Source organism: Anolis sagrei, chromosome 1 (genome assembly GCF_037176765.1).
Source record: "Anolis sagrei isolate rAnoSag1 chromosome 1, rAnoSag1.mat, whole genome shotgun sequence".
Classification (NCBI taxonomy): domain Eukaryota; kingdom Metazoa; phylum Chordata; class Lepidosauria; order Squamata; family Dactyloidae; genus Anolis; species Anolis sagrei.
The window spans coordinates 90,342,862-90,366,676 of record NC_090021.1 but is presented as its reverse complement, the minus strand read 5'-3'; the positions used below and the strand labels follow the sequence as shown (position 1 = coordinate 90,366,676).

At 40.6% G+C, this 23,815-nt stretch overlaps 2 protein-coding genes across 2 annotated transcripts in view; one reads left to right on the top strand and one right to left on the bottom strand.

Moving 5' to 3' along the window:
• The window catches only part of NT5DC1 (5'-nucleotidase domain containing 1), a 112,927-nt gene that overhangs the window by 12,844 nt on the left and 76,268 nt on the right, over nt 1–23,815 (top strand). The window contains exons 5-6 of the mRNA XM_060753202.2: nt 1,386–1,465; nt 6,302–6,383. Of these exons, the coding sequence (XP_060609185.2) occupies nt 1,386–1,465; nt 6,302–6,383 (162 nt within the window). The remainder of the gene's footprint in view (nt 1–1,385; nt 1,466–6,301; nt 6,384–23,815) is intronic.
• COL10A1 (collagen type X alpha 1 chain) lies at nt 9,446–23,141 on the bottom strand. The gene is made up of 2 exons (XM_060755059.2): nt 22,973–23,141; nt 9,446–11,825 (listed from the first exon to the last, which is right to left on the bottom strand). The coding sequence occupies exons 1-2, from the start codon at nt 23,130–23,132 to the stop codon at nt 9,952–9,954; spliced, it is 2,034 nt and encodes a 677-aa protein (XP_060611042.2). The 5' UTR covers nt 23,133–23,141; the 3' UTR covers nt 9,446–9,951.

The following is a 23,815-nucleotide window of genomic DNA, read 5'->3' as shown; positions in this document are numbered from 1 at the left end:
ATAAAATTGTAGTAAATTATTGTTATTATTTTATTGTTATTACTACTATTATTTTTGTTGTTGTTATTATTCAGTAGACACAGCTGAAAAGCCAGGGTGGATTTAAACATTTTCTTTTCTCCCATATGTAATTTTTAATTTCTTATCTGATATCCCAGGTTTTCCGCACATTTCCATTTCATAAATAAGCTGATTCTCCTCTCTTAATGATAAGAATGGTTTGATCATCAAAATAGTTGCTCAGAGTAGTGGTGGGATGTCTTCAAGCAAATACTGCAAACTATCTGATACTTTTCACTATATATTTTTATATTATATGGTGACACTGTGTACCTACAAGGCTTTCTGCAACTTTTATATATCTGTGACATAGCCATGCGTATCTCTTGAATTTGCCTCAATATGTTCCTGACTGGTTTTAGAGATCTCCCCAGCAGTTTCACACTGCATTACTTGGTGAGTGTAGACCAGAACTTTCCTAATGTTTGATGATGGTGACACACTTTTTAGACATACATCATTTTGCAAAATGGTCATGTTGTTGTGTCCTGAAGGTTTGTTGTGTCCCCATACAGTTGTGAAGCTAATCAAGGTAAATCAGAATAATTAAATGATCTAGCAAGGACTAAAATAACTTACTAAAATAAATGACTTAAAATTAAAATAACAGTAATTAATAAACAATAAACAAATAAAAAACAAAAGTCAACTATGTGCAGAAGGTTAGTAACGGATTGGGGACCATTATGCTTATTTGACATAAAATCAGAGGTATTTTGTTACGTTTCTATGAGACACACACTGCAGCTGACATACTAATGTGTCGCGACACACAGTTTGGAAACCTCTGGTGTAGGTTCATATAATGCAATTGAACTACATTATATGAGCCTGCACTAGCCATACAATGCCATTTCAAGCTGCATTATACAGTATAGCAATGTGGATGGGGACAACATTGACTTCATTTTTTAATTGAGTTAACACTTGGTTTTTCACCCAGGCTTTTTGGAAGGCAGAGTTCATGTCTTTATTTTTGATCTGTTGAGACATGGGTGTTGTTGAATTTAGGTCTTTTATTTTATTCATTTAATGAAGGGTTTCAGAGACAGATAGAGACAAAAATAATGTTTGCAGGTCAGTTTGCTGCTAAAAGGCACAGGGGAAAGGGCTGGTTTTGAAAGAGAAAAACAAGGATAATCCTACAAGTTGTGGTCATCAAGATTGTGAAACAGTATGGAGATATAATTTACCAAAATAATACTCCAAGAATTTTCCCCCGATTTTTCAGAATAGATTGCAGTAAGAACTTCTGAAGTTCAATTGTTTCCTGTGAAAAGTTGGAATCCGATATGATATTACAATTCTTTTCTTCTTCTTTGCAGCTAAATATTATTCCTATGACAATTATTTTGATCTGCCAGGAGCACTTCTTTGTGCACGGATTGTAGATGGTTTAAACAAAGTAAGTATTAACCTGATTTACAGCTCAATTTTGGAAAAGAAATCTTAATGGTGTAAGATAATCGTGTCCCCATTTCTTGTGTTTCTCACTTTTTTGTGTCATATTATAATTTTATTAATGATTATGCAACAAAAGGAAATTTATTTCTGGGCTGTAATTGTTTATACATAGTGTTTGTCATTAACTACTGTCAAAATCGACTTTGACTTATGGTGACCCTGTAAATGAGAGACATCTGAAGCTGTATCGACACTGCAGGATTTTAACAGTACGACACCTCATTAACTGCCATGGCTCAATGCTGTGGGATTCTGAGATTGGTAGTTTTCTGAGATGTGATTACTCTCCTATGTCAAAGAGCTCTGGCGTCACAACAAACTTCAGATCCTAGGACTCTATAGGATGGAGCTATGACAGCTAAAAGGATGTCAAATTGAAACAATTCTACTGTGTGTGTGCAAGCCAAGACATCCTGTTATCCAGAGCTCTGCTCAGGTCTTATAGACTGAAGGTCGTGGCTTCCTTGATTGTGTCTATCAATCTGTAATATGTTTTCCCCCCTTTCCTGCTGCTGTCTGTATCTTACCAGGCATTACCTGTGCCTGGTACACCTGTGAAAAAATTGTACCATGGATGTCATGGGTGTTTCTAAGGGCAAATCCACAAACCTAGTATATAGATCAGAGATGGCGATTGTACAGATCTTCAGATATTGAACAACTCTTAACAGTCTTAGCAGGGTTACCAGGCATCCCAGATTTTAAGGAATAGTCCCGTATTTCAGAGTCCCCTTACATCCCAGGTCAGGACATCAATTTTCCCATGTTTCTGCCAATCTGAGTATGCTCTTCTGGTGGAAGTGAGTTCAGGTCCAGCTAGCCCCTCCCCCTTCAAGTCAGAGGTGGCAATGGTGGCATCCTCTAACTTTCTTCTGGGAATCCAGGTGAAGCAAGCTCTACTCCAGACGGCCAGAGAATAGCTTGGCAGTGAAGAAAAGATGGGGAAGGGAGTGGGCCATCCCTTCCAGAGTGGAAGGAGTTACTGTTATTGTCCTCCTCTATTTTCACTTTCAACACCCGGCAACCCTGGCCTTAGGCAACATAGCGAATGGTGAAGAGTGCTGCAAGTTGCAATTCGACAACATATGTAGGGCCATAGGATTCCCATTTCTGGAATAGATTATTAAATAGTAGTCTTAGACATGATATTAAAAGCATCTTTGAATTTAATGTGTGTTCTTTAATATACAAATGGAGTCCCCGATGTCACAGCAGGTTAAACTGCTGAGCTGCTAAACTTGCTGACCAAAAGGTTGGTGGTTTGAACCCGGGGAGCGGGGGGAGCTTCTGCTGTTAGCCCCACCTTCTGCCAATCTAGCAGTTTGAAAACATGCAAATGTGAATAGATCAATAGGGACTGCTTCTGCAGGAAGGTAACAGTGTTCCATGCAGTCATGTTGGCCACCTGACCTTGGAGGTGTCTACGGACAATGCTGGCTCTTTAGCTTAGAAATGGAGATGACCACCATCCCCCAGAATCAGACACAACCAGACTTAATGTCAAGGGGAAACCTTTACCTTATATTTGCTTTGGATAGCATAGGGAAGGGTTAACACCTCTGTGGTGTTTGCTTTGCTATCTGTTCAGAAGATTTCAAGTCACTTTCTGTCCCTGTGATAATTCAATTTTTCAAAAAATTGCCTTTTTTGGAAACAAGGATTGGTGACAAAGCTTCAGTGGAGATACCTTTTCCCCATCATAATAACTCTTACAGGAGTGAATTTCCCTTCAGTGGGATAGATTTCTTTCACTTTGTGTTGTCTCACCCCTGTTCTTAACTGTGAGTCATTTGTAAGTCAGATGTTTGTAACTCGAGGACTGCCTGTACTATTCTCATTTTGAAAAAAAGGTGCACTTTAAATGCACAGACCCATTTAATATCATATCATATCTTCGGTCCTTTAGAATTATGCTTATTTGCTAGCAGTGATGTTTCCATGTGCATTAAGTAAACTCTCATCTCTAAAACAGCCACCATATTACAGTTGGTTGATTTCTAAAGGCGAACTGCATGCCCCTCTTCTGTCCTAGTCATAGATGCAGACGACTCAGCCTCTAAAGAGGAAATTGTGTGATTTTTTTTCTGCCTACCTGAAACCCAAATCAGTTTTTGTGTTACCTGACATAGAGAAATCTGTTGGTAGGCATATTTAGAAAACAACACTGATTAGTCAAACAAGTGGTTTTTAATATCTTTATTATTACTATGTTTTCTTTCTGTGGTTGTCATAGATAAAATAAAATGGACTATTTCAGTTTGTAGTACATTAAGGTGGAAAAATTGCCATTTTGAACATATAGGATGGGTGAGAAATCTGTGGGGGTAGAATAATTGAATCATAGAATTGGAAGAGACCTCATGGGCCATCCAGTCTGGATGAGATAACAAGCATTGTTTGACCTCATTTCCAGTGTCTACATTATAAAGATTGCTAACTTTGTAAATTCAGTTGTATGGTTTCTGGGCTGTATGGCTGTGTTCTAGCAGCATTTTCTCCTGACGTTTCATCTGCATCTGTGGCTGGCATCTTCAGAGGATCTGATGATAGTGAAACAATTGGAGTATATATACTTGTGGACATGAACAAAATTTGGCTATCTGTATTGAAAAACACTAGAATCAAGACAGTGAATAAGGAACACCACCCAGACATAGGAAGTCTCCATATAGTAAGCAGTCAAGGGCTTGCCCAGACAAAGGATATCTCCAGGCAACAAACAATTCAAAGGGAACAAAGGCCAGGCTACTTACAAGCTTTCTAATTGCACTTTTCATACTAGTTTAACAGACAATGGTTCTTTCCTCCCATCGTGGACATTCTACAGGAATATATATATATATATATATATATATATATATATATCACTTACGTGACTACCATCAGTCCTCTGAAGATGCCAGCCACAGATGCAGGCAAAACATCAGGAGAAAATGCTGCTAGAACATGGCCATACAGTCCAGAAACTACACAACACTCCAGTGATTCTGGCTGTGAAAGCCTTTGACAGTACTTTGTAAATTCAACTCTGTTTAGAATAGCTTTTGCATTTCCTAAGCTTTGCCTCTTTCATAGACCAATGCTAGAAAAAACTTAGCCTTGCTCCTCCCTAAACTACATACCCCAGACATCAGCAGGAGTCAGACACTGGATTTAAAGTGGATTCATTCTCTAGTGTGATGAGGTCCTTAGGTATGTCACTAAGGAGAACATTCACCAGAACGACTTAGCTGTAAGCAGAAAGATTTGTTAAAACAAAGAACTGAAACTAAATCACCTGCATGCCGCAGTGATCAGTTTGTATTGTAAACAAAAGCAGCTTGATGTTGTGGTAACATTTTAGAATTTTTCCATCACAGAAGTATAGTCAGTGATGCAGTGCAAAATTATCCCTATCTTTCAGTATCTCAGGATCAGTTAGTACATTTCGTTTCATGTTAGGTTATTGAGAATAGAGAAACAAGGTGTTCTCCTGTCATTTGATCTCTGAACTGAATTCCCACCACTCTTGTATTCTCAGACCTGGTCTATATATACAGCAGAATGACAGGGTACAATCCTAAAAAGCTAAAAAAGACAAAATTGTTTTAGATGTCATGTGATGACATTGCATGGTTGAAGTTTTTTCTGCAGAGAAAACAGTCAGCAAGTACAAAGCCAAGCTAACAAACAGAATAGAATCATAGAGTTGGAAGAGACCTTGTGGGCCATTCAGTCCAATCCCCTGCCAAGAAGCAGGAAAATTGCATTCAAATCACCCCTGAAAGATGGCCATCCAACCTCTGATTAAAAGCTTCCAAAGAAGGAGCCTCCACCACACTCCGGGGAAGAGAATTCCACTGCTGAACGGCTCTCACAGTCAGGAAGTTCTTCCTCATGTTCAGATGGAATCTCCTTTCTTTTAATTTGAAGCCATTATTCCTTGTCCTAATCTCCATGGAAGCAGTAAACCAGCTTGCTCCCTCCTCCCTGTGGCTTCCTCTCACATATTTATACATGGCTATCATATCTCCTCTCATCCTTCTCTTCTTCAGGCTAAACATGCCCAGCTCCTTAAGCCGCTCCTCATAGGGCTTGTTCTCCAGACCCTTGATCATTTTAGTCACCCTCCTCAGGACACATTCCAGCTTGTCAACATCTCCCTTCAATTGTGGAGCCCAAAATTGGACACAGTGTGATTCCAGGTGTGGTCTGACCAAGGCAGAATCGAGGGGTGACATGACTTCCTTCTCTTCTGCAAGCTAAACATGCCCAGATCTTTAAGCTGCTTGTCATAGGGCTTGTTCTCCAGACCCTTGCTCATTTTAGTCGAATAGCAGGTTAGAATCTTCTCTTGCCTTGCAAATTTTATTCTTGAAGGGTTTTTGTAAAAAGTTGTAACTTTAAGCAATGGTATGGCATACATGTACTCTGAAGAGGAACATTACCTGTTTATCCTGTAATAACACCATAAGCTCCTTCTTTTAATGCATTTGAACCAGTACCATAAGATGTCTACTTTAGAACACTATCTTTAGGAACAAAAAAATTGAAAACACTCTCAAACATCTCAATAATGGTTGAGTATATTTTGTTGATGTTGAATCCTGACCTTCGGGGACCATGTAAGAAATGGAGTGATGGCAATAACAGAATGGAGTGTCATGGAAAAGGGCATGACTGAATTGCTGGATGAGAGTACTTCCCAATGAAACATTATGTGGCAAGTGCTCTTTTTCCAATGCTGTGTATTCTAACATTTTGAGGATATTCATAGGATTTCTTTTTATCCTTATAGCGCAGTCCTAGGCGAAAGTATGAGTTTTGGAAGGATATTATTGCTGCCATACAGCATAATTATAAAACTTCTGCATTTAAAGGTGAGTGAACCCTTTGTCACATAATAGCTATTTTGATTTTTTGTAAGTCTGTTTTATGCATCTACCACAACATAGATAACACTGATGGTAGTCAGGAACGTGACTTCTAGATGTCAACATGTACATTGAATTACTGTTCATGACTGTAAATAGAATACTTTTTTCATATTTGTAATGCTACCTAGCACCAGGCTTTTTCAGGTTCCATTGACAGGGAGCAGAGGTACAGATACTAAATTTGTGATGTCAGCACCTTATGTCACAAAGTAGACATGTCATGGTTCACTGAAAATTTGCCAGAGGAGTGTGACTTCTTGTGGAATAGGTAAAGATCTGGAGACCCACAGGTTGAGAACCACTGGATTAAGAAGAAGTGATTTATAGTTTCGGATACCCACGGCTGTCTTAAAACATATTCTCCATCATACTCTATATGGAGTATGATGGAGAATATGTTCAACAACTGTGGATATCTGAAGCTATAAATCACTTCTTCTTAAACCAGTAGTTCTCAGCCTGTGGGTCTCCAGATGTTTTGGCCTTCAACTCCCAGAAATCCTAACAGTTGGTAAACTAGCTTGGGTTTCTGGGAGTTGTAGACTAAAACACCAGGGGACCCACAAGTTGAGAAACACTGTTTTAACCTGTCACTGTCCTGACCCCAAATGCTAGCTCTACGTTGGCATTGCAAAAAAATTGTAAAAGTAAAAGATTTCTGAATGCCAGCCAATTGCTGTTTTTGACATTTACCTGAATCTGTTGTGAGGTGTGTTTATAGTAGTCTCAGTAGAACATGATTCAGCTGTACTTCATAAAAAGGAAAAGGAAAATCAGCCTGTTTAGTAAGCTTTATTATAAGTAAATGTTCAATTTTTTATACATATTTTATGTACTATGTCCCCGGGGTCAAGCAAATAAATTCTCGGGCCAAAAGTGGTCTGGAGTGGAAAGGTTTAAGAAGCCCTGCCATAGATAAATACTGAATCCTATATACTAACTATACTTGGATGGAAGTAGGAGATAGAGCTCCACTGGGGTACCTAGAGAAGCTCACAAACTTTGGGTCAGGAGCAGACCATAGAATTGCAGTGGAGGATTTAGGCTCACAAACACTTCAGGAGAAGAGGATTTTTTTTTGGGGGGGGGGGGGGAGTGTCCCTAAGTGAAATCATGTATATCAAGTCAATTGATAGAATTACCTCAACTATTTGTAGTAATTACCTCAACTATTTTATGGCTTCAAAAGTATTCTGATAGTATTTACTGATATTACCTGCAGTTTGCCCATTTGTTTCGGAAATTTCCAAGGAAATTCAGAGTATTTATTGAAATGACATGCAAGCTGAAATCCAGTATTAGTCCCAACAAGGCAACTTCACATGTATTCATTCATTCATTCATTCATTCATTCAGTACCTCTGCTGAATCTTTCCACAGCCTTATAGGATACTGAAGTGCTTTTCTGTTCAGAAAAAAATTATGCAGACTTTTCCAAAGATCTGTATCCCCACAGAAAGGACATCTCCTTCTTTGTAGTTGTTTGTGTTGAAACAGTAAGCATAAAAACACAGTACACAGAGGGTTTGGGAAATAGTACCTTAGATATCAAGATTTTCCATATCGTACCTTTGTTGCTTGTGAGAAAGCTGCATTTTTGGCTTTAAATTAAAGTATTAAATTAACAGAAATAATTAAGAAATAAATTATCTTTACCATCAACAAGCCTTTATTGGCCTAAGCATAAGGGAAAATGCATCTAAGAAATAACTGAAAAGCAATTAAATAAAAAGAGACCAAACTCTAAACATGTTGTTCACTTTTTTATTATTAAATATGAGTTTTCAATCAGGCTTAAGAAACACAACTGAACATTTTAGAGCAATGTGTAAAATGCTCATGATGAGGTTTCAAATGAATATAAGATATTACATACATTTTGTTTCAGAAAAAAAGTTATGCAGTTAACAACTTTGTGCAATTAAATATTAACATGATTTTTTAAATAACTGGTCTTACATTAGTACAATAAGTAACTGTACAAGCACCATAGTGTAAAACTAACAAACTTCAATATTTTTTTTCTATTTATGTAGCTGGTGCATATCATTTTGGAGTGTCCTATGTAAAAAAAAAACTCTCTGTAGTGGGTAATAGTGTAATATATTTTGTGAGGCTGAGTTAAAACATCAGTGGGTCAAAACTGCCTATTCAGGACTGAGTATAATTACAATTCAGTAACAAATGCAAATATAGTGAATGTGGCCACCCAGCCCTAGCCAGCAAGAGAGATTCGCCAGTGAGGATAGCCTTCTGTATGTGCAACTGCTGTGGATACAGCTGCAAAACTGAATGCATAATCCAAATTGCAGATCTCATCTGTTTCTTTGTTGAACTGACTGGATGCATCTTGTGCTGCAGATACGACTGTAAATCCCCTCTAGGGCCATTAGCTGTTGCATTGGATAATTGTGCATGATTAGACCTGCTGGGCTAGGGCCAAAGTGCTGCTATGTTAAGTGGATGATGACCTGGTTTTTAGAGTATGCTGTGTTTGCAAGGAAATGCCTTGGCTAGAATTTACAGATTGCCATGCCAGTATAGTGCCAAGTGATGGCTGTTAAGCTGGTGTTATAGACAGTGAATGCAGCGCAAAAGCTTTGGAATTTAATGCCAGTTTGGTATACAAAATTTCCTGTGCAAATACCACTTCCATTATCTTTTCTGTGACATGTTTTTAAGACATTATCCCTGATGCTATAATATTTACTAATATTCAAAGCATTATGTTATATCACAGAGATATATTTGTAAGAGAAAAGGCTTTTCAAAAGGACCTGAATATGTATATTTTCAGTACTGGAGCTAATTTTACTTTGAATCTGTTAGTTTTATTATTTACATCTGTTAGTTTTATTATTTACATCTCAATTCATTCTTGCAAATTGCCTGATGTGAAAAATATTATCATTCATTTCAAATAATTATAATAATTTCTCATCTGATTAGTAAGTGATCATTATAGTTATAATTTGAACATCAATATTTATTAACTTGCCATTACACTTGCCATTGTACTAAAATGGTTCTAGATAAGTTAACCCCTTGATTTCAAAAGGAAAAAAGTTATTGTATGTTTCTGCCATGAGTTTCAGCCTCTTTTTACTGAAGAAGTAATATCCAAAACCAAGCAAATATTAATATCCAAAGCCTTTGTTAAACTGCAATCCTAAGGCTGTTTAATTTGCAGTACACACCAGTGTTATTAATCACATTATACAAGAATAGGATGGCAGCATTAAATCTATAGTATTGCTCCTTTTCTCCATAAGTCAGTGAATTATACCTTTAAGAGCTGATCTTGGCAATGATAATGAACACCTCCGTATTTGAACAGAGAAAATACATACCTGGTGTTGCAATAAAATTTAGTTAAAATGTGTGAATATTACCCTTTAAAATAGCACCTAAGATATGCACCATGCAACATTTGCCTTAGAAATGTAATTATGTGTTGTGTTTAGTTGCTACTAGATATCTAGTAGCATAAAACTTTGATCTTGATGGGATGTTATATTTGTGCAAATAAGAAACCTGAGAAAGAGGAATGAACATACTCTGAAGAAAAGAGGCCATTTGATTCATTGTCGGGGAGTTGCAGCCAGACTTGATCATTCTCCATTAGATCAACAACAGCACTACCAGAAGCTTGATCAAGGTACCCTTTCTTGTACTCATCAAATGTGTACATGATGGGTGAACCATTTTTGTATAGGCCAACCCACACATGTGTTCCTTTCACATGAACATGGTAAGCAAAGTAGTAAAGTCCGGGTACTCTGCAGGTGAAAATTCCCGACCTGGGGTCATAGTGTTGTTGTCTGTTGTACAGAATCTTGTCAAATTTTATGGGAGCAGCTGATGGAGGGTAAGCTTTTGAAAGAATGACACTGAAAGCTGAGACTGGCATGCCAGTTAGGCCTTGGATTGCACCACCAGCTTTTATAACAGGGATGCCTGCTATGGCCTGACCTTGTGGGATTCCAGGACCCGGGGGACCAGGTGGACCTGGGGGGCCTGGCAGTCCAGGCTGTCCAGGGTGACCCTTGGGACCTGGAAGCCCAGTAGGTCCCATGGGCCCATCCATGCCCTTTGAAGCAATGCCAGCTGGACCTGGTAATCCTGGTGCGCCTGTGTCTCCTTTGCTGCCAGGGATTCCTGGAATACCTGGAGGACCCACTGGTCCTTTTATACCTGGTATTCCAGGTGACCCTCTGGGCCCGGGTTCACCATCAATTCCATCTGCTCCCTTAGGCCCTGATGCACCCATTGGTCCAGGAAGTCCAGGTGGCCCAGCATGACCAGTATCCCCTTTGGGGCCTGGAAAACCTGCCTGCCCTTTGGGACCAGGAATTCCTGGCTCCCCTGAAAATCCTGGTTTCCCATCTACTCCTGGTAGACCACGCTCTCCTTTAATGCCTGGGAACCCTGCTGCCCCTGCAGGTCCTCTTTCACCCTTTAGGCCAGGTGTGCCATTTTCACCAGGTGCACCTCGGAGCCCTTGGGGGCCTGTATTCCCTGGGGGTCCAGATGGCCCTGCCTCCCCAGGGGCTCCCATAGGACCTTGTTCTCCCTTGCCTCCTGGGATGCCGGGAAGACCTTCGGGCCCTCTGTTTCCCTTCATGCCAGGCAACCCTGGTTTTCCAAATCCTGGGAGACCAGCAGGTCCAGTCAAACCTGCAGGCCCTGGGAGCCCTTTTGCCCCAGGACTGCCTGGTAAACCTGGTGATCCACTAGGGCCAGGCTTCCCTATTCCTGGTTCTCCACGTTCCCCTGGAGGTCCTTGGGGCCCTGGGGTGCCAACTGGTCCTGCGCTGCCTGGAAACCCCCGATCCCCTTTAATACCTGGTTGCCCTGGAAATCCCCTTTCTCCTGGCTTCCCTATCCCTGCAAGTCCTGGTGGCCCTGCAGGCCCCTGTGGCCCTGGTGGACCTTTCTCCCCTGGGCGACCTGGAGCCCCATACCCTGTTTCTCCCTTCTGTCCATTTAAACCAGGGATGCCCGACTCACCTTTTTCTCCAGGAGCACCCCTAAGACCCTGTGGCCCTGGCAGTCCTTGTTTACCAGCAACAGAAATCCCAGCGGGGCCAGGAATTCCAGGGGCCCCTGGGGGACCTCTTGGGCCAGGAAGACCAGCAGGTCCCATGTCTCCCTTTTCACCAGATGGTCCTCTGTCCCCTGGTCTTCCTTGTAAGCCTGGCACGCCTGGCTTTCCAACAGCTGAAAGTCCTGGTGGTCCTGGGGGCCCCTGTGGCCCTGGAGCCCCTTGGCTTCCATATCCTGGTTTTCCTGGAGATCCTGAAGGGCCTGGGAGTCCTCTTGGGCCAGGAGCGCCAGGGGGGCCAGCTGGTCCAGCTGGTCCTTGCTCTCCTCGAGTCTGTACAACTAAAGAAAAATCAAAGTAATTAGCATGGTGTAGCAGTTGATAATAGAAGGCATTTCATAATTTTGTAATGATGTTTTTGAAAGCAGTGAGCTATGTCATATAATTCAGTTGGAATCATTTCTTTTAAAACAAGGTTTGCATTGTATTGGAATTCTGTTTGGAATGAGTAAATAAATACATAGTCACCATAGACCTACCACAGAAGCAGCTTGTTTACAAATGCGGTATTGTTTCTTATATTCTGACCTTGAGAAAGCAAAATAACTGGAGTAGATGGCGAGAAGACTAAATCATCTAGGCTCAATTGGAAATGTTTGTTTTGGCTGTCCTTGATAGCCTTAGGGCTGTTTGTGACTTTTATTCATATTTTGGATCCTTTCTCTGCAATGTGTGGAACATGTATTATCATTGGAGCTTGTCCAAATTATATTATAAGAATCAAAGGATAACAGTTAATTCCAGGAAAACAGATTACAGTTGGCTCTCCACATTTTTGGATCTGACTATTGTGAATCTGTATTTTGAGAATTTGATGAAAATGTTCTAAGAATCTCAGGATCTTCCTGCATGCCTCTATCGTCAGCTTCAGCTGGAGGACTTAGAGAAAATACCTCTCTAGAAATTTCTGGGTCCTCCAGTGCGATTCTGTCTTCAGCTTCTGGTGGAAGTTGACCATAGAGCCATGCTGGAGGTTTCATAGAATCATAGAGTTGGATGAGACCTCCTGGGCCATCCAGTCCAACCCTCTGCCAAGAAGCAGGAAAATCGCATTCAAAGCACACCCCCCCCCCCCCGACATATGGCATCCAGCCTCTTTTTAAAGACATCCAAAGAAGGAGCCTCCACCACACTCTGTGGCAGAGAGTTCCACTGCTGAACAGGATGAAGACATTTCTAGAGAGCTATCTCAGGTAAATAAATATGGGTTTTTTATATACAGTTTTTCACTTTTGCAGGAATCTTTGGTATCTACCCCCAGCAAATGTGGAGGACTGACTGCCCAGTTAATGGCAGCCACACATTTCTTTGGTCTCTTTTGTGGAAACTGAAGGACTAACTGGAGGACTAATGTATATGAAAAAGAAGAGACTGTTGTGTTGCCTTGTGCATTTCATTCACACAAAGGAAGAAAACACACACCACAGACTCCTTGATATCATACTAGTCAGGTAATATGGATGTTTATTCAGAACTAAGTCAGTGGTCAGTAGAGCTTACTGCCATAAATGTCGTCTTTCGATAGCAGCCAAACCTGGAAGCAAGCCCTGCTGAATTTTGTTATTTCAAAACAAACATGGTTATTTTAAATTGAAGTTTATACCTATATGTTAATTGAATACCCAATGCAATATTTTTTTGTTATTGGGAAAACAAAGCAAAGAATTTGAGTTTAGTCGATTTTTGGAGTTGTGGTTGGAACATTTTATGTTTAACCACCTACGAATAAATAGATGCAATATGTGTTATAAACCAGCAGATGGAGTCATTCAACTATATGCCAGCCATGGGAATCATGGACATGTTAGTAAAGAATTGAATTGTTCAGATATCTCTTTTTCCTTTCTTTTCCGAGAGGTAAAAGGTAAAGGTTTTCCCCTGACATTAAGTCCAGTCCTGTAGGACTCTGAGGGTTGGTGCTCATCTCCATTTCTAAGCCGAAGAGCCGGCGTTGTCCGTAGACACCTCCATGGTCATGTGGCCAGCATAACTGCATGAAGCACTGTTACCTTCCTGCCGGAGCGGTACCTATTGATCTATTCACATTTGTGTGTTTTCGAACTGCTAGGTTGGCAGAAGCTGGGGCTGATAGTGGAAGCTCACCCTGCTCCCCAGATTCGAACCTGCAACCTTTCAGTCAACAAGTTTAGCAGCTCAGTGGTTTAACCCACTGTGCCACGGGGCCTCCTTTCTGGGAGCAGCACACCCCAAAGGCAGCAGATCCTGACTGACCTTGGAAGTTAAACAGGATCAGTCCTAGTTATAACGTGGATGGGAGACCATCAATGAGTACCAGATTCTGTAGTAGGCTAGATTTCAAAGGAAGGAATTGGTAAAACTTCACCTGAGTATTCCTTCCTATGTAAATTCTATGAAATTCATGGGGTTGCCTTAAGTCAACAGGCGATCTGAAGGCACATACATGTACAGAAAGTTTTAGAGCCTTAAATTAACATTTGAACGCTTACATTATTTTTACCTATAAAATTTTACCTATGATAGAAGCAGAAAATAATACATTTGTATAGAAGAGAACAGCCCCACAATTTCATACATGCGTCACCAATTAGCAGAGCCAGGGCCATTCATATAAAAAGCTTCTTAAAGTTTTGATCATTAAGGCTCCAGGAAGGACAATTAAAACCATTGTGTGCCATTAATGTAATGGGTCTCTTTTCATAATACATTTTGAGACCTCGGGCCCATCTATACATCCAAATAAAATGCAGATTATCTGTTTTGAACTGGATTATATGAGTTTATACTACCTATATATTCCAGTTCAAAGCAGATAATCTGGATTTTGTATGGCAGTGTAGATTGGGCCCTAGTTGTTCTGTTTTGTTCCTTGGAATTTGTCTTGTGCATATTCAGTTTCTATATACTTAGTTTCTCTACAAAGATACAAGTTCAGCAAGATTTGGGCTTTTGAATCTCAAAGATAATTCAGAGTTAAACAATGTAACAATTTTGTTTCTTTCAAAATGCAAACTAAATACTGACCTATAATGAAACTCAGACTAGAATTGGTTTGTATACTTTCCAATATCTAAGTTAGTATCAACATAAGCTGAAGGCAAATAACAACAACAATAAATCTCACTTCTGAAGAACACACTGAATTCCCAGAATATGTAAATAGTGTGCTGGGTGGGAGGAAGGAGGCCCACTCAGAATTCCCCCACTAACAACAAGAAAATGTATTCAATTTTAACAATGTATTATTTTACCAAGGGGAAAAACATGTCGTTTTAACAATGATGATATTATTTGTGTAGTGTATTCCAAATGTGTTCAAATTGGACTCCAGAGACCATCATTCAAATTTGACACCAAATTAACTGCCGGGGTTCAATGCTATAGAATTCTTGGATTTTTAGTTTTGTGAGATCCTTACGCTTTACTGTCAGAGAACTCTAGTAGCATAAGAAACTACAAATTACAGGATATTAAAAAGCAGGAATCAAGCTGCTGCAATACTGCAGTGTGGATGGTCTACCTATTATAGTTTCACCTTTTGATCACCATAATTCAGAAATGACTTCAAGCCATACAATAAGAATAATAACCCAAACCCGTTTAATAATAGATATGTTTCCTTGAACTCAGTGAAGTTTATTTTTGAGTAAACATGGTTAAGATGGCTGTGATTCTTCATTTAGATCTTCGTACCAGCTAATTATATTAACTTATCTTTATCTTCATGGAGCCTTTCAAAAACAAACAATGCATCCCTTTGACCATTCCTATTAAGTCAGGGTGATCATTCTGAGCTGGGGAAATATATATATATATATATATATATATAGAGAGAGAGAGAGAGAGAGAGAGAGATGCAGACTTTGCTGATTGTTTATATATATATATATATATATATATATATATATATTTAAAGATGCAGACTTTGCTGATTGTTAAAATTGTCATAAACACAGACTTGGTCATTCTTTAAAGAGAAAAGCTAGAGAAGTTACTGAAGATGCTTGACAAAGTAGCCTTTTTATACTGCAACTCCCAGAATTCCCAAGCCAAAATGTCACTTTTCTGTATTTCAAGCCGTATTCCCTTTCCTAAATTAGGCTGAGGAGATTGAGTTGTCAAATTACAGCAGAGGCAGAAAGAAGATACTTTTTTGTTGTGGCAAGTAGGGAGAAAGGAATCCTGCAAACAGTTTTCTCTTCAGCCAAGTGCGTATAGGATGTGCCATTAGGGTAAATTATGTGTTTGATCCTCGCTGCTTGCCTGTAGCAGGGAGTTCTTCATGGTCAAGCCAGTCAATAACAGAACCTTGAACACATCAGGAAATTTAGATTACCTAGGCCTGCACCCAAGTCTCTGAAATGCTCTCCTCCCAGAGGTGATTTCTATCAGTATTTTTAAAATGAAATAAATGACCTTTGTTCGCTAGAGTATACATATGGCTTTAAAAATAGTCTGCACAAAAAGCCGGACTGCACAACATGCTCAGTGTAATGGAAAAGCAACCCAAACATTCTGCAGGCGACCTGTCTGGACAGCTGGCACTTTTAAAAAGCTTGGAGGCATTTGCCTTGTGGCCAGGCTGAGAGCGAAGAAGTCAGTGCTGGCTCTCATTATCTTTTGAGCTTATTTCCTCCAGCAGTTGAGAAATGGGGCACAGGGGATTTTTCTGAATAATATAATGAGCAAAAAGAGCCTGTGGCCCAGCAAGCTCAGCTTCCTTTTTCAGAGTGATGTTGGTGAGCACCTCAAATTTTTGCTTGGGTGTTTTTGTCCATAGAGCACTTTTAGTATTCTTAACAGTCAGAGCCTATTGCCTTTTGCATGTATGGGATGAGTGTCACTCATCAGTTAGGAAAAGGTCAAAAGACCAAATTGCCAGCATGTAATTCAGCTTGGCTCAATTCTCACTACTTTAGAGGTGGGGAAGATGTACCTCTCCAGGTGTTGCTGGACTGTAGTATTCGTTATCCTTATCCAGCATAACTAGCGGTCAAGGATGATGAGAGCTGCAGTTTAATGACTCCCAGAAAACTCTATGTCTAAGCCATGTTTAATGATCACAGCGGCCTTTGCCAGATATAGGTATGACTTAACTATTTATTTTGAACTAGCTTCCCCTGCCACGCGTTGCTGTGGCTCAGTCTGTGTATATGTGTTTTGTGTGTATATATTTGTGTATATGTCTATGCATATATATATGTGGTTTTGTGCATGCATTGTAATTTTTGTTTTTGTTTTGGCTTTTTAAGTCTCTTCTGTGTTTTTCAGTGTTTTTATGAGTAATGGTCGCTTGTTTTTCTTTTAGGTGTATTGTGTCCAAATTTGGTTTCAATTCGTCCAGTGGTTTTTGAGTTATGTTAATCCTACAAATGAACATTACATTTTTATTTATATAGATAAAGGGATTAGAGGACCAAAAGCAGGCTTTTTTATCATTTCTAAAGGAGAACAATCTGACATGACCAAAACTAATTTTCTTGATTTTCTTAGTTGTACAGCTGGGAACTATCAGATCAGGATTATTGTCTCAGGAGCCTAGGGAACAATTTCTGTATATCAGTGACAGTGCTGCATGCCACTTATGGTCTTCATATAGTAACAAGTCAAATTCTCAGTTTTATATAAGCACATCCTTTAAACATGAATTAGACTGCATGTGTCTTTTTAAAAAGAAAAATAAGTTTAAGTAAATGTTAGTGTCACTCATTTTGATGGGATGTGTTACTAGGTAAGGGGCACTTTAAGTGTTTCAACTAGGCTCTTGTACTGCCTCAGCAGCATGGAAGCAACAGCAGTATTAAAGTTTCTGTCTGTGCCAGGGAAACATAGAGCTGGAGTTAGCCTTATAGGTAATCTAATCCAGGCCCCTCTCTGCTGAAAGAAATCAAGAGCTCCAGAAGATGTTTTTAAAATATTCAGGTGAAATGTATAGTCTAACAACCTGAGCTCGTTCCATCTAGTTCTTCTATCTGGTGTAATTGAGGATAAGATCTTTGCCCTGTTCTTTGCCACTCTGCATAGATATTTTCCCTGTGATTCTGTGTTTTCAGTAGCACACCAGTAGCATGGAATAGTAGTGTTCTAGTAGTTCCAGAGCACCAAGTTATTTGAATTTCACTTCAATGTTTCTGGCCCTGGGATTATGGCTCCAAGCCTGCCTCACCCTCAGACAATAAAATTTGTACAGCATTTCCTTAAAATAGCAATTATTTATTTATTTATTTATTTATTATTTATTTTTTGCATTTATTGACCGCCCCTCTCAGCCCGAGGGCGACTCGGGGCGGTGAACAACAACAAAAAACACACAGTGTACAGTAGATCTAGACAATACAAACCAAACAATACAACAAACAAATACTTATGCTAAAAATCCGCTTCGTCAAGTCCTGGGGTCATAGCCGGTTTCATAATCCTAGTCCATTCCAGTGTCGTTTTTAATACTCTCAGTTGAAGGCCTGCTCGAAGAGCCAAGTTTTCAGGCCTCTACGAAAGGCCAACAAAGAGGGCGCCTGTCTAACTTCAACAGGGAGGGTGTTCCACAGCCGGGGGGCCACCACCGAGAAGGCCCGCTCTCTCGTCCCCGCCAGACGTGCCTGTGAGGCAGGCGGGACCGAGAGAAGGGCCTCCCCGGATGATCTCAAGGCCCTCGTGGGCTCATAGGCCGAGATGCGGTCTGCAAGGTATTTTGGGCCGGAACCGTTTAGGGCTTTGTAGGATAATACCAGCACCTTAAATTGGGCCCGGTAGCGAATCGGCAGCCAGTGGAGCTGGGACAGCAGGGGCGTTGTATGCTCTCTGCGTCCTGCTCCCGTTAACACCATGGCTGCCGCGCGTTGGACTAGCTGTAGCTTCCGGGCCGTCTTCAAGGGCAGCCCCACGTAGAGAGCGTTGCAGTAGTCGAGGCGGGATGTGACCAAAGCGTGTACCACCGTGGCCAAGTCAGACTTCCCAAGATACGGGCGCAGCTGGCGCACGAGCCGGAGCTGTGCAAAAGCTCCCCTGGTCACCGCTGAAACCTGAGGCTCCAGGCTCAGCGATGAGTCCAGGGTCACACCCAAGCTGCGAACCTGCGCCTTCAAGGGGAGTGCGACCCCGTCCAGCACAGGCTGTAACCCTATACCCTGTTCGGCCTTGCGACTGACCAGGAGTACCTCTGTCTTGTCTGGATTTAATTTCAGTTTGTTCGCCCTCATCCAGACCATTACAGCGGCCAGGCACCGGTTCAGGACTTCGACGGCCTCCTTAGTAGCAGGTGGGAAGGAGTGACAGAGTTGGACATCATCTGCGTACAGGTGACACCGCACCCCGAAACTCCGGATGATCTCACCCAGCGGCTTCATGTAGATGTTAAACAGCAAGGGGGACAAGATGGAACCCTGAGGAACGCCACAGATCAACGGCTGTGGCGCTGAACAGGAGTCCCCCAGCAACACCTTCTGAGTACGACCCTCCAGGAATGACCGGAGCCACTGCAGAGCAGTGCCCCCAAGACCCATCCCTGCAAGGCGCCCCAGAAGGATACCGTGGTCGACGGTATCGAAGGCCGCTGAGAGGTCCAGGAGCACCAACAGGGACACACTCCCCCTGTCTAGCTCCCGGCGCAGATCATCCACTAAGGCGACCAAGACCGTCTCGGTACAATTCATTCTAAAATGCAGATAAGGCAACATGCCAAATAGCTAGATATCTGGAATCACAGTTTGACAGTGCCCAAGTTATGACCAAGATAGGTTGTGTAGGTTTGTTCTTAAGTTGAATCTGTATGTAAATTGTCCAGCCAAATCTGTCTGTCTGTCTGTCTGTCTGTCTATCTTTGCATAGCATAGGGAAGGGTTAACAGCCCTGTGGTGCTTGTTTTGCTATCTGTTACCCTGTTCAGAAGATTTCACCTCACTTTCCGTTCCTGTGATCATTGGTTTTTGAAAACATTTACTTGTTGTGGGCAAAGGATTGATGATAAAACTTGTTGAGACTTCTTTTCCCCACTATAACTCTTTCAGGAGTAAATTGCCCTTCCTAGGGTTAGATTTCTCTCATTTCCTGTTGTCTCACCCCTATTCTTAACTATAAGTCATTTATTAGTCAGATGTTTGTAACTCAGGGACTGCCTGTATATAGCTTTATTCATTTACCAGCATTTGTCTATATACTAGATTCCTGTAATGCCATTTTTAATTCTATTTTTACTCTTGAATGTCACTACTTCACATTAGATCCTCTGTGCTTCCTTATAGCACTTCTAAAAGTACATGCATCTACCCTTCAGTAGTGAATGTGTATTGCCCACGAACAAAAGCTAATTTCCATATCATGGTGAATCCATACAGAATGTCCAAAGTAGTGCACCTATTCTAAGGGAAAGGGTTAAACTCCTTAGACAATAATTTTTAACTTCAGAGTAAAACCAAGAGTATATTTATCATCTTATATTAAAGCCATGAGCTGCTGTTATATATTGCAATATAACTATTGTAATAAACTATATAAACATTTGGGAACTAATTTAATGAGATTCACGAAAATAATATTTTAGACATTGTGTGCTGCACCTCTCACAATTGCACTTCTTAGACTATTTCAGTCTAGGTCTTCCCTAATAGTGAGGACAATAGCTACCTGAAATTTGCAATACTGTGTATATATTCACTAAATCATTTGAAAATACAGTTGCTCTTCCTCATTTGCTAGTTAAGCATTCATGGATTTGGTTAGCCACAGCTTACTGTATTTTGCACTATCTCCACTGCTGCTTTACACACAAATGAAAAATATGTTAGGTTCTTGTGGGTTTTTTCGGGCTATAGGGTATATGTTCTAGAGGCATTTCTCCTGACGTTTCGCCTGCATCTATGGCAAGCATCCTCAGAGGTAGTGAGGTCTGTTGACCTCACTACCTCTGAGGAAGCTTGCCATAGATGCAGGCGAAACGTCAGGAGAAATGCCTATAGAACATATACCCTATAGCCCGAAAAAACCCACAAGAACCTAGTGATTCCAGCCATGAAAGCCTTCGACAATACATTGAAAAATATGTTCTCTCATGGTATTTGTATGGCTTCTAGTGCAATTCTATGTAGAAGCTGACCATAGAATCATTCTGGAGTACCAGCAAATACTTAAGAGTATAGAGCAGCTCTTAGTAAAGTCAAGTGTTCCATAAGGTGAAAAAGAATATCAGACCTATATCCACATTTTTTCACCTTTTGGGGGGCCTGTGTTCCTAACCCCTGCAGATGTGAAGGGTCGAATGTGTGAATTCCAGCACCATCAAACCCTTCTAGACCATTTTCTTTGTTTGTTATAGCACACTAGAGTACCACTGTTAAAGTTGCAAATCAGAACTCTTCCAGCAAGAGGAATCATTAACATTTTACATTTTACTCTCATTGAAGATATCTGTTATTGAAAGGCAATTTAGAAATGTCAGCATTATGTTTGCATAGGGATTTGGAATCAAAACATTTTACATTTTTGCTCGAACATATCAAAGCTTTGTTTCAAAAAATTAATGTGGTATAATCAACATTTCTTCTAACATTAGATCTTAAATATTCAGGAGCCTAGGTCTTAACAAAATTATTTCCTTTTTATTTTTGTGCGGAATCCTCCTCTAAAGCAGTTACATGTGGTTCTGCCTATCCTGTGCATTCAAAGAAGCTATACTTCAGTGGTTCTGAACCTGTGGGTCCTCAGATGTTTTTGCATAAAACTCAAAGAAATCCCAGCCACTTTACCAGCTGTTAGGATTTCTGGGAGTTGACAGCCAAAAAATCTGGGGACCCATAGGTTGAGAATCACTGCTGTACTTCTTTTCGGAAGTAATAAAGAAGTTCTGGTCCCTTTTCAGCTCTTGTTTCTTCTTTAGCATCAAGATTTTCTTGCCTTTAAAAAAAACATTAAAAATTCCCCCCAACAAATCCTTTCCCCCCCAAATATGAACATTATGCATTTCTAGAACATCTGTTAAGCTTTAATGGCATCTATCCTGAAATGTGTTATCTCTACAGTAAAATAAATTCAGTTAAGTTGTAACAACAAGAATCTAAAGTAGCTCTGCATTAAAATCCCAGCTGAGAATGTCTAGAGCAGGCCTGCACAACCTGTGGCCCTCCAGGTGTTTTGGACTTCTGGTTCACAGAATACCTGACCATGAAACAAGCTGGCTAGGGCTTCTGAGTGCTGGGATCCCAAATGCCTGCAGGGCCACAGGTTGTATAGGCCTGTTCTAATGTGCGGCTGTGTGTTGTGGTTGCCTGGTATGCAGCCATCTCCACTGGGCTCCTGTTGGTCACTTGTGAATGTAAAGCTACTCTCCTGTGAAGAGGAAGCCGGCAGTAGTCCAGTTTCTTTGGGATGAACCACTTCAAAATGCTGGTGGGATGTGCTTCACTTAAATGTTTTCAAAGCAAATGTCATTTCCTGTAAAATGTCATCATAACTAGGAAGTTCCCCCAACATTCATTTTCTCTGTTCTGGGCAGGAACTTTCTTAAACAGAGTATTCTAGTGGCATAGGAGCCACCATGGTGTAGTAGTCTGAGCTTTGGGTTATACTTCTGGAAAAGGGGGCTCAAATTCCAGCTCATCCATAAAAATCTACTGGGTGGCTTTTAGCATGTCACAGTCTTCTAGCCTTAGAAGACATCAAAGGCAAACCACTTTGGACAAATCTTACCAATTAAATCTTATTATAGTTTTACTTTAATTTGATTTAAGTCAGAAACAACTTAAAGGCACACAACAACAAATTATAACATTTATCCCCCATGTGTTTACTTCATACAATCCCAGTAATACTCTACTACGTGTGTCTTCTAGAGTATAGAGCATCTCTTAATAAAGTAAAGGATTTCTCTAGTCATGTCTAGTCGTTTCCGATTCTGGGTGGTGGTAATCATCTCCTTTTCTAATCCGAAGAGCTGGCATTGTCCATAGACACCTCCAAGGTCATGTGGCCAGCATGACTGCATGGAGCGCTGTTACCTTCCTGCAGAAGTGGTACCTATCGATCTACTCACATTTGCATGTTTTTGAACTGCTAGGTTGGCAGAAGCTGGGGCTAACAGCAGGACCTCACCCTGCTCCCCGGATTCAAACCACCAACCTTTTGGGCAGCAAGTTCAGCAGCTCAACAGTTTAACCCACTGAGCCACTAGGGGGCCCAGGGCATATCTTAGTTTTGTTAAAAATGAGCTTCACAGTTTCCATACTATTAGTTTTCTCTGGACAATTACTACATCAATGATCATTTTGATAACTATCTTTTTTTTGGGGGGGGGGGGAACTATCTTCTAGAAAAATCTATGTTCTACTAATGCACAAAACTTAATTTTTGTATATCCAAACAACAGTTTGATGGTACTAGATAACCTGGCTTAACATGGTAACGTAATTGCAGCAGAACTATCGGCTGTCCATAGTTTTAAAAAAGAAATCTTACTTACCATGACTTTTCATGTTGAAAGGTAGGAATGCTGGGCCTTTCATTGGCACGCCTGGGTGTTTCTGATATCGTTCCTGATATCGTTCAGGATAAAAGCCTTCACCGCCCCGAACAATGTTCATAAAAAGCAGCACCAGCAGGAAGGATATTTGTGACTTCATATTCAGAAATCCCCACTGTGTTGAAGGGAAAAAATATTTGTTTGTGTACTGGAGTGTTGAGTTTGGATGTTTTTCCCTACCTCAGAAAATAGCAGTATTATCCATAGTCTTCTGCTTCAGTACTTTTCCACTTTCATAAATGCAGTAAAGGATATGTTTTAAATTCTCAGATTTTTAGAAAACTGCAGACAGAAGTCATTGCAGATATCAGAAATGTAGCCACATTTTCTAACATGGACTCTTCTTTGTATGGCAGTCTGCAAAATGTTTAGAAATAAAAGGGAGAGATTGCAAACCTAACTAAGTGCCTGAATATTTTGTATATAATAACATTTCCCAAAGAAGGATCTTAGTCCAAAGATTTCAAAAGCAGTAGCCTTTAGAAACATGCACAAGCAACCAGCCTTTTATAGTTACTGTAGCCAGACTACTCTCAAATGCCTTGAATGCACCTGAAAACTACTGTCCCACTTAACTGTGTTTGGAAGCCAAACCAGATAGAATTGCAGCATACCGGCATATTGTAGGGTTACAGGTGTCTAGTAGAGCTGACTTCAGCCTTGGCTCAAGTGCCTTCTGCCACAGGTGTGCAGAGCAGAAGAAGCTGCCCTTCCAAGGATCATCCTGAGGTATTTATACTGTTTGTGCCTTCTGACACGAGGTTGCCCTGGGATGTAGCACCG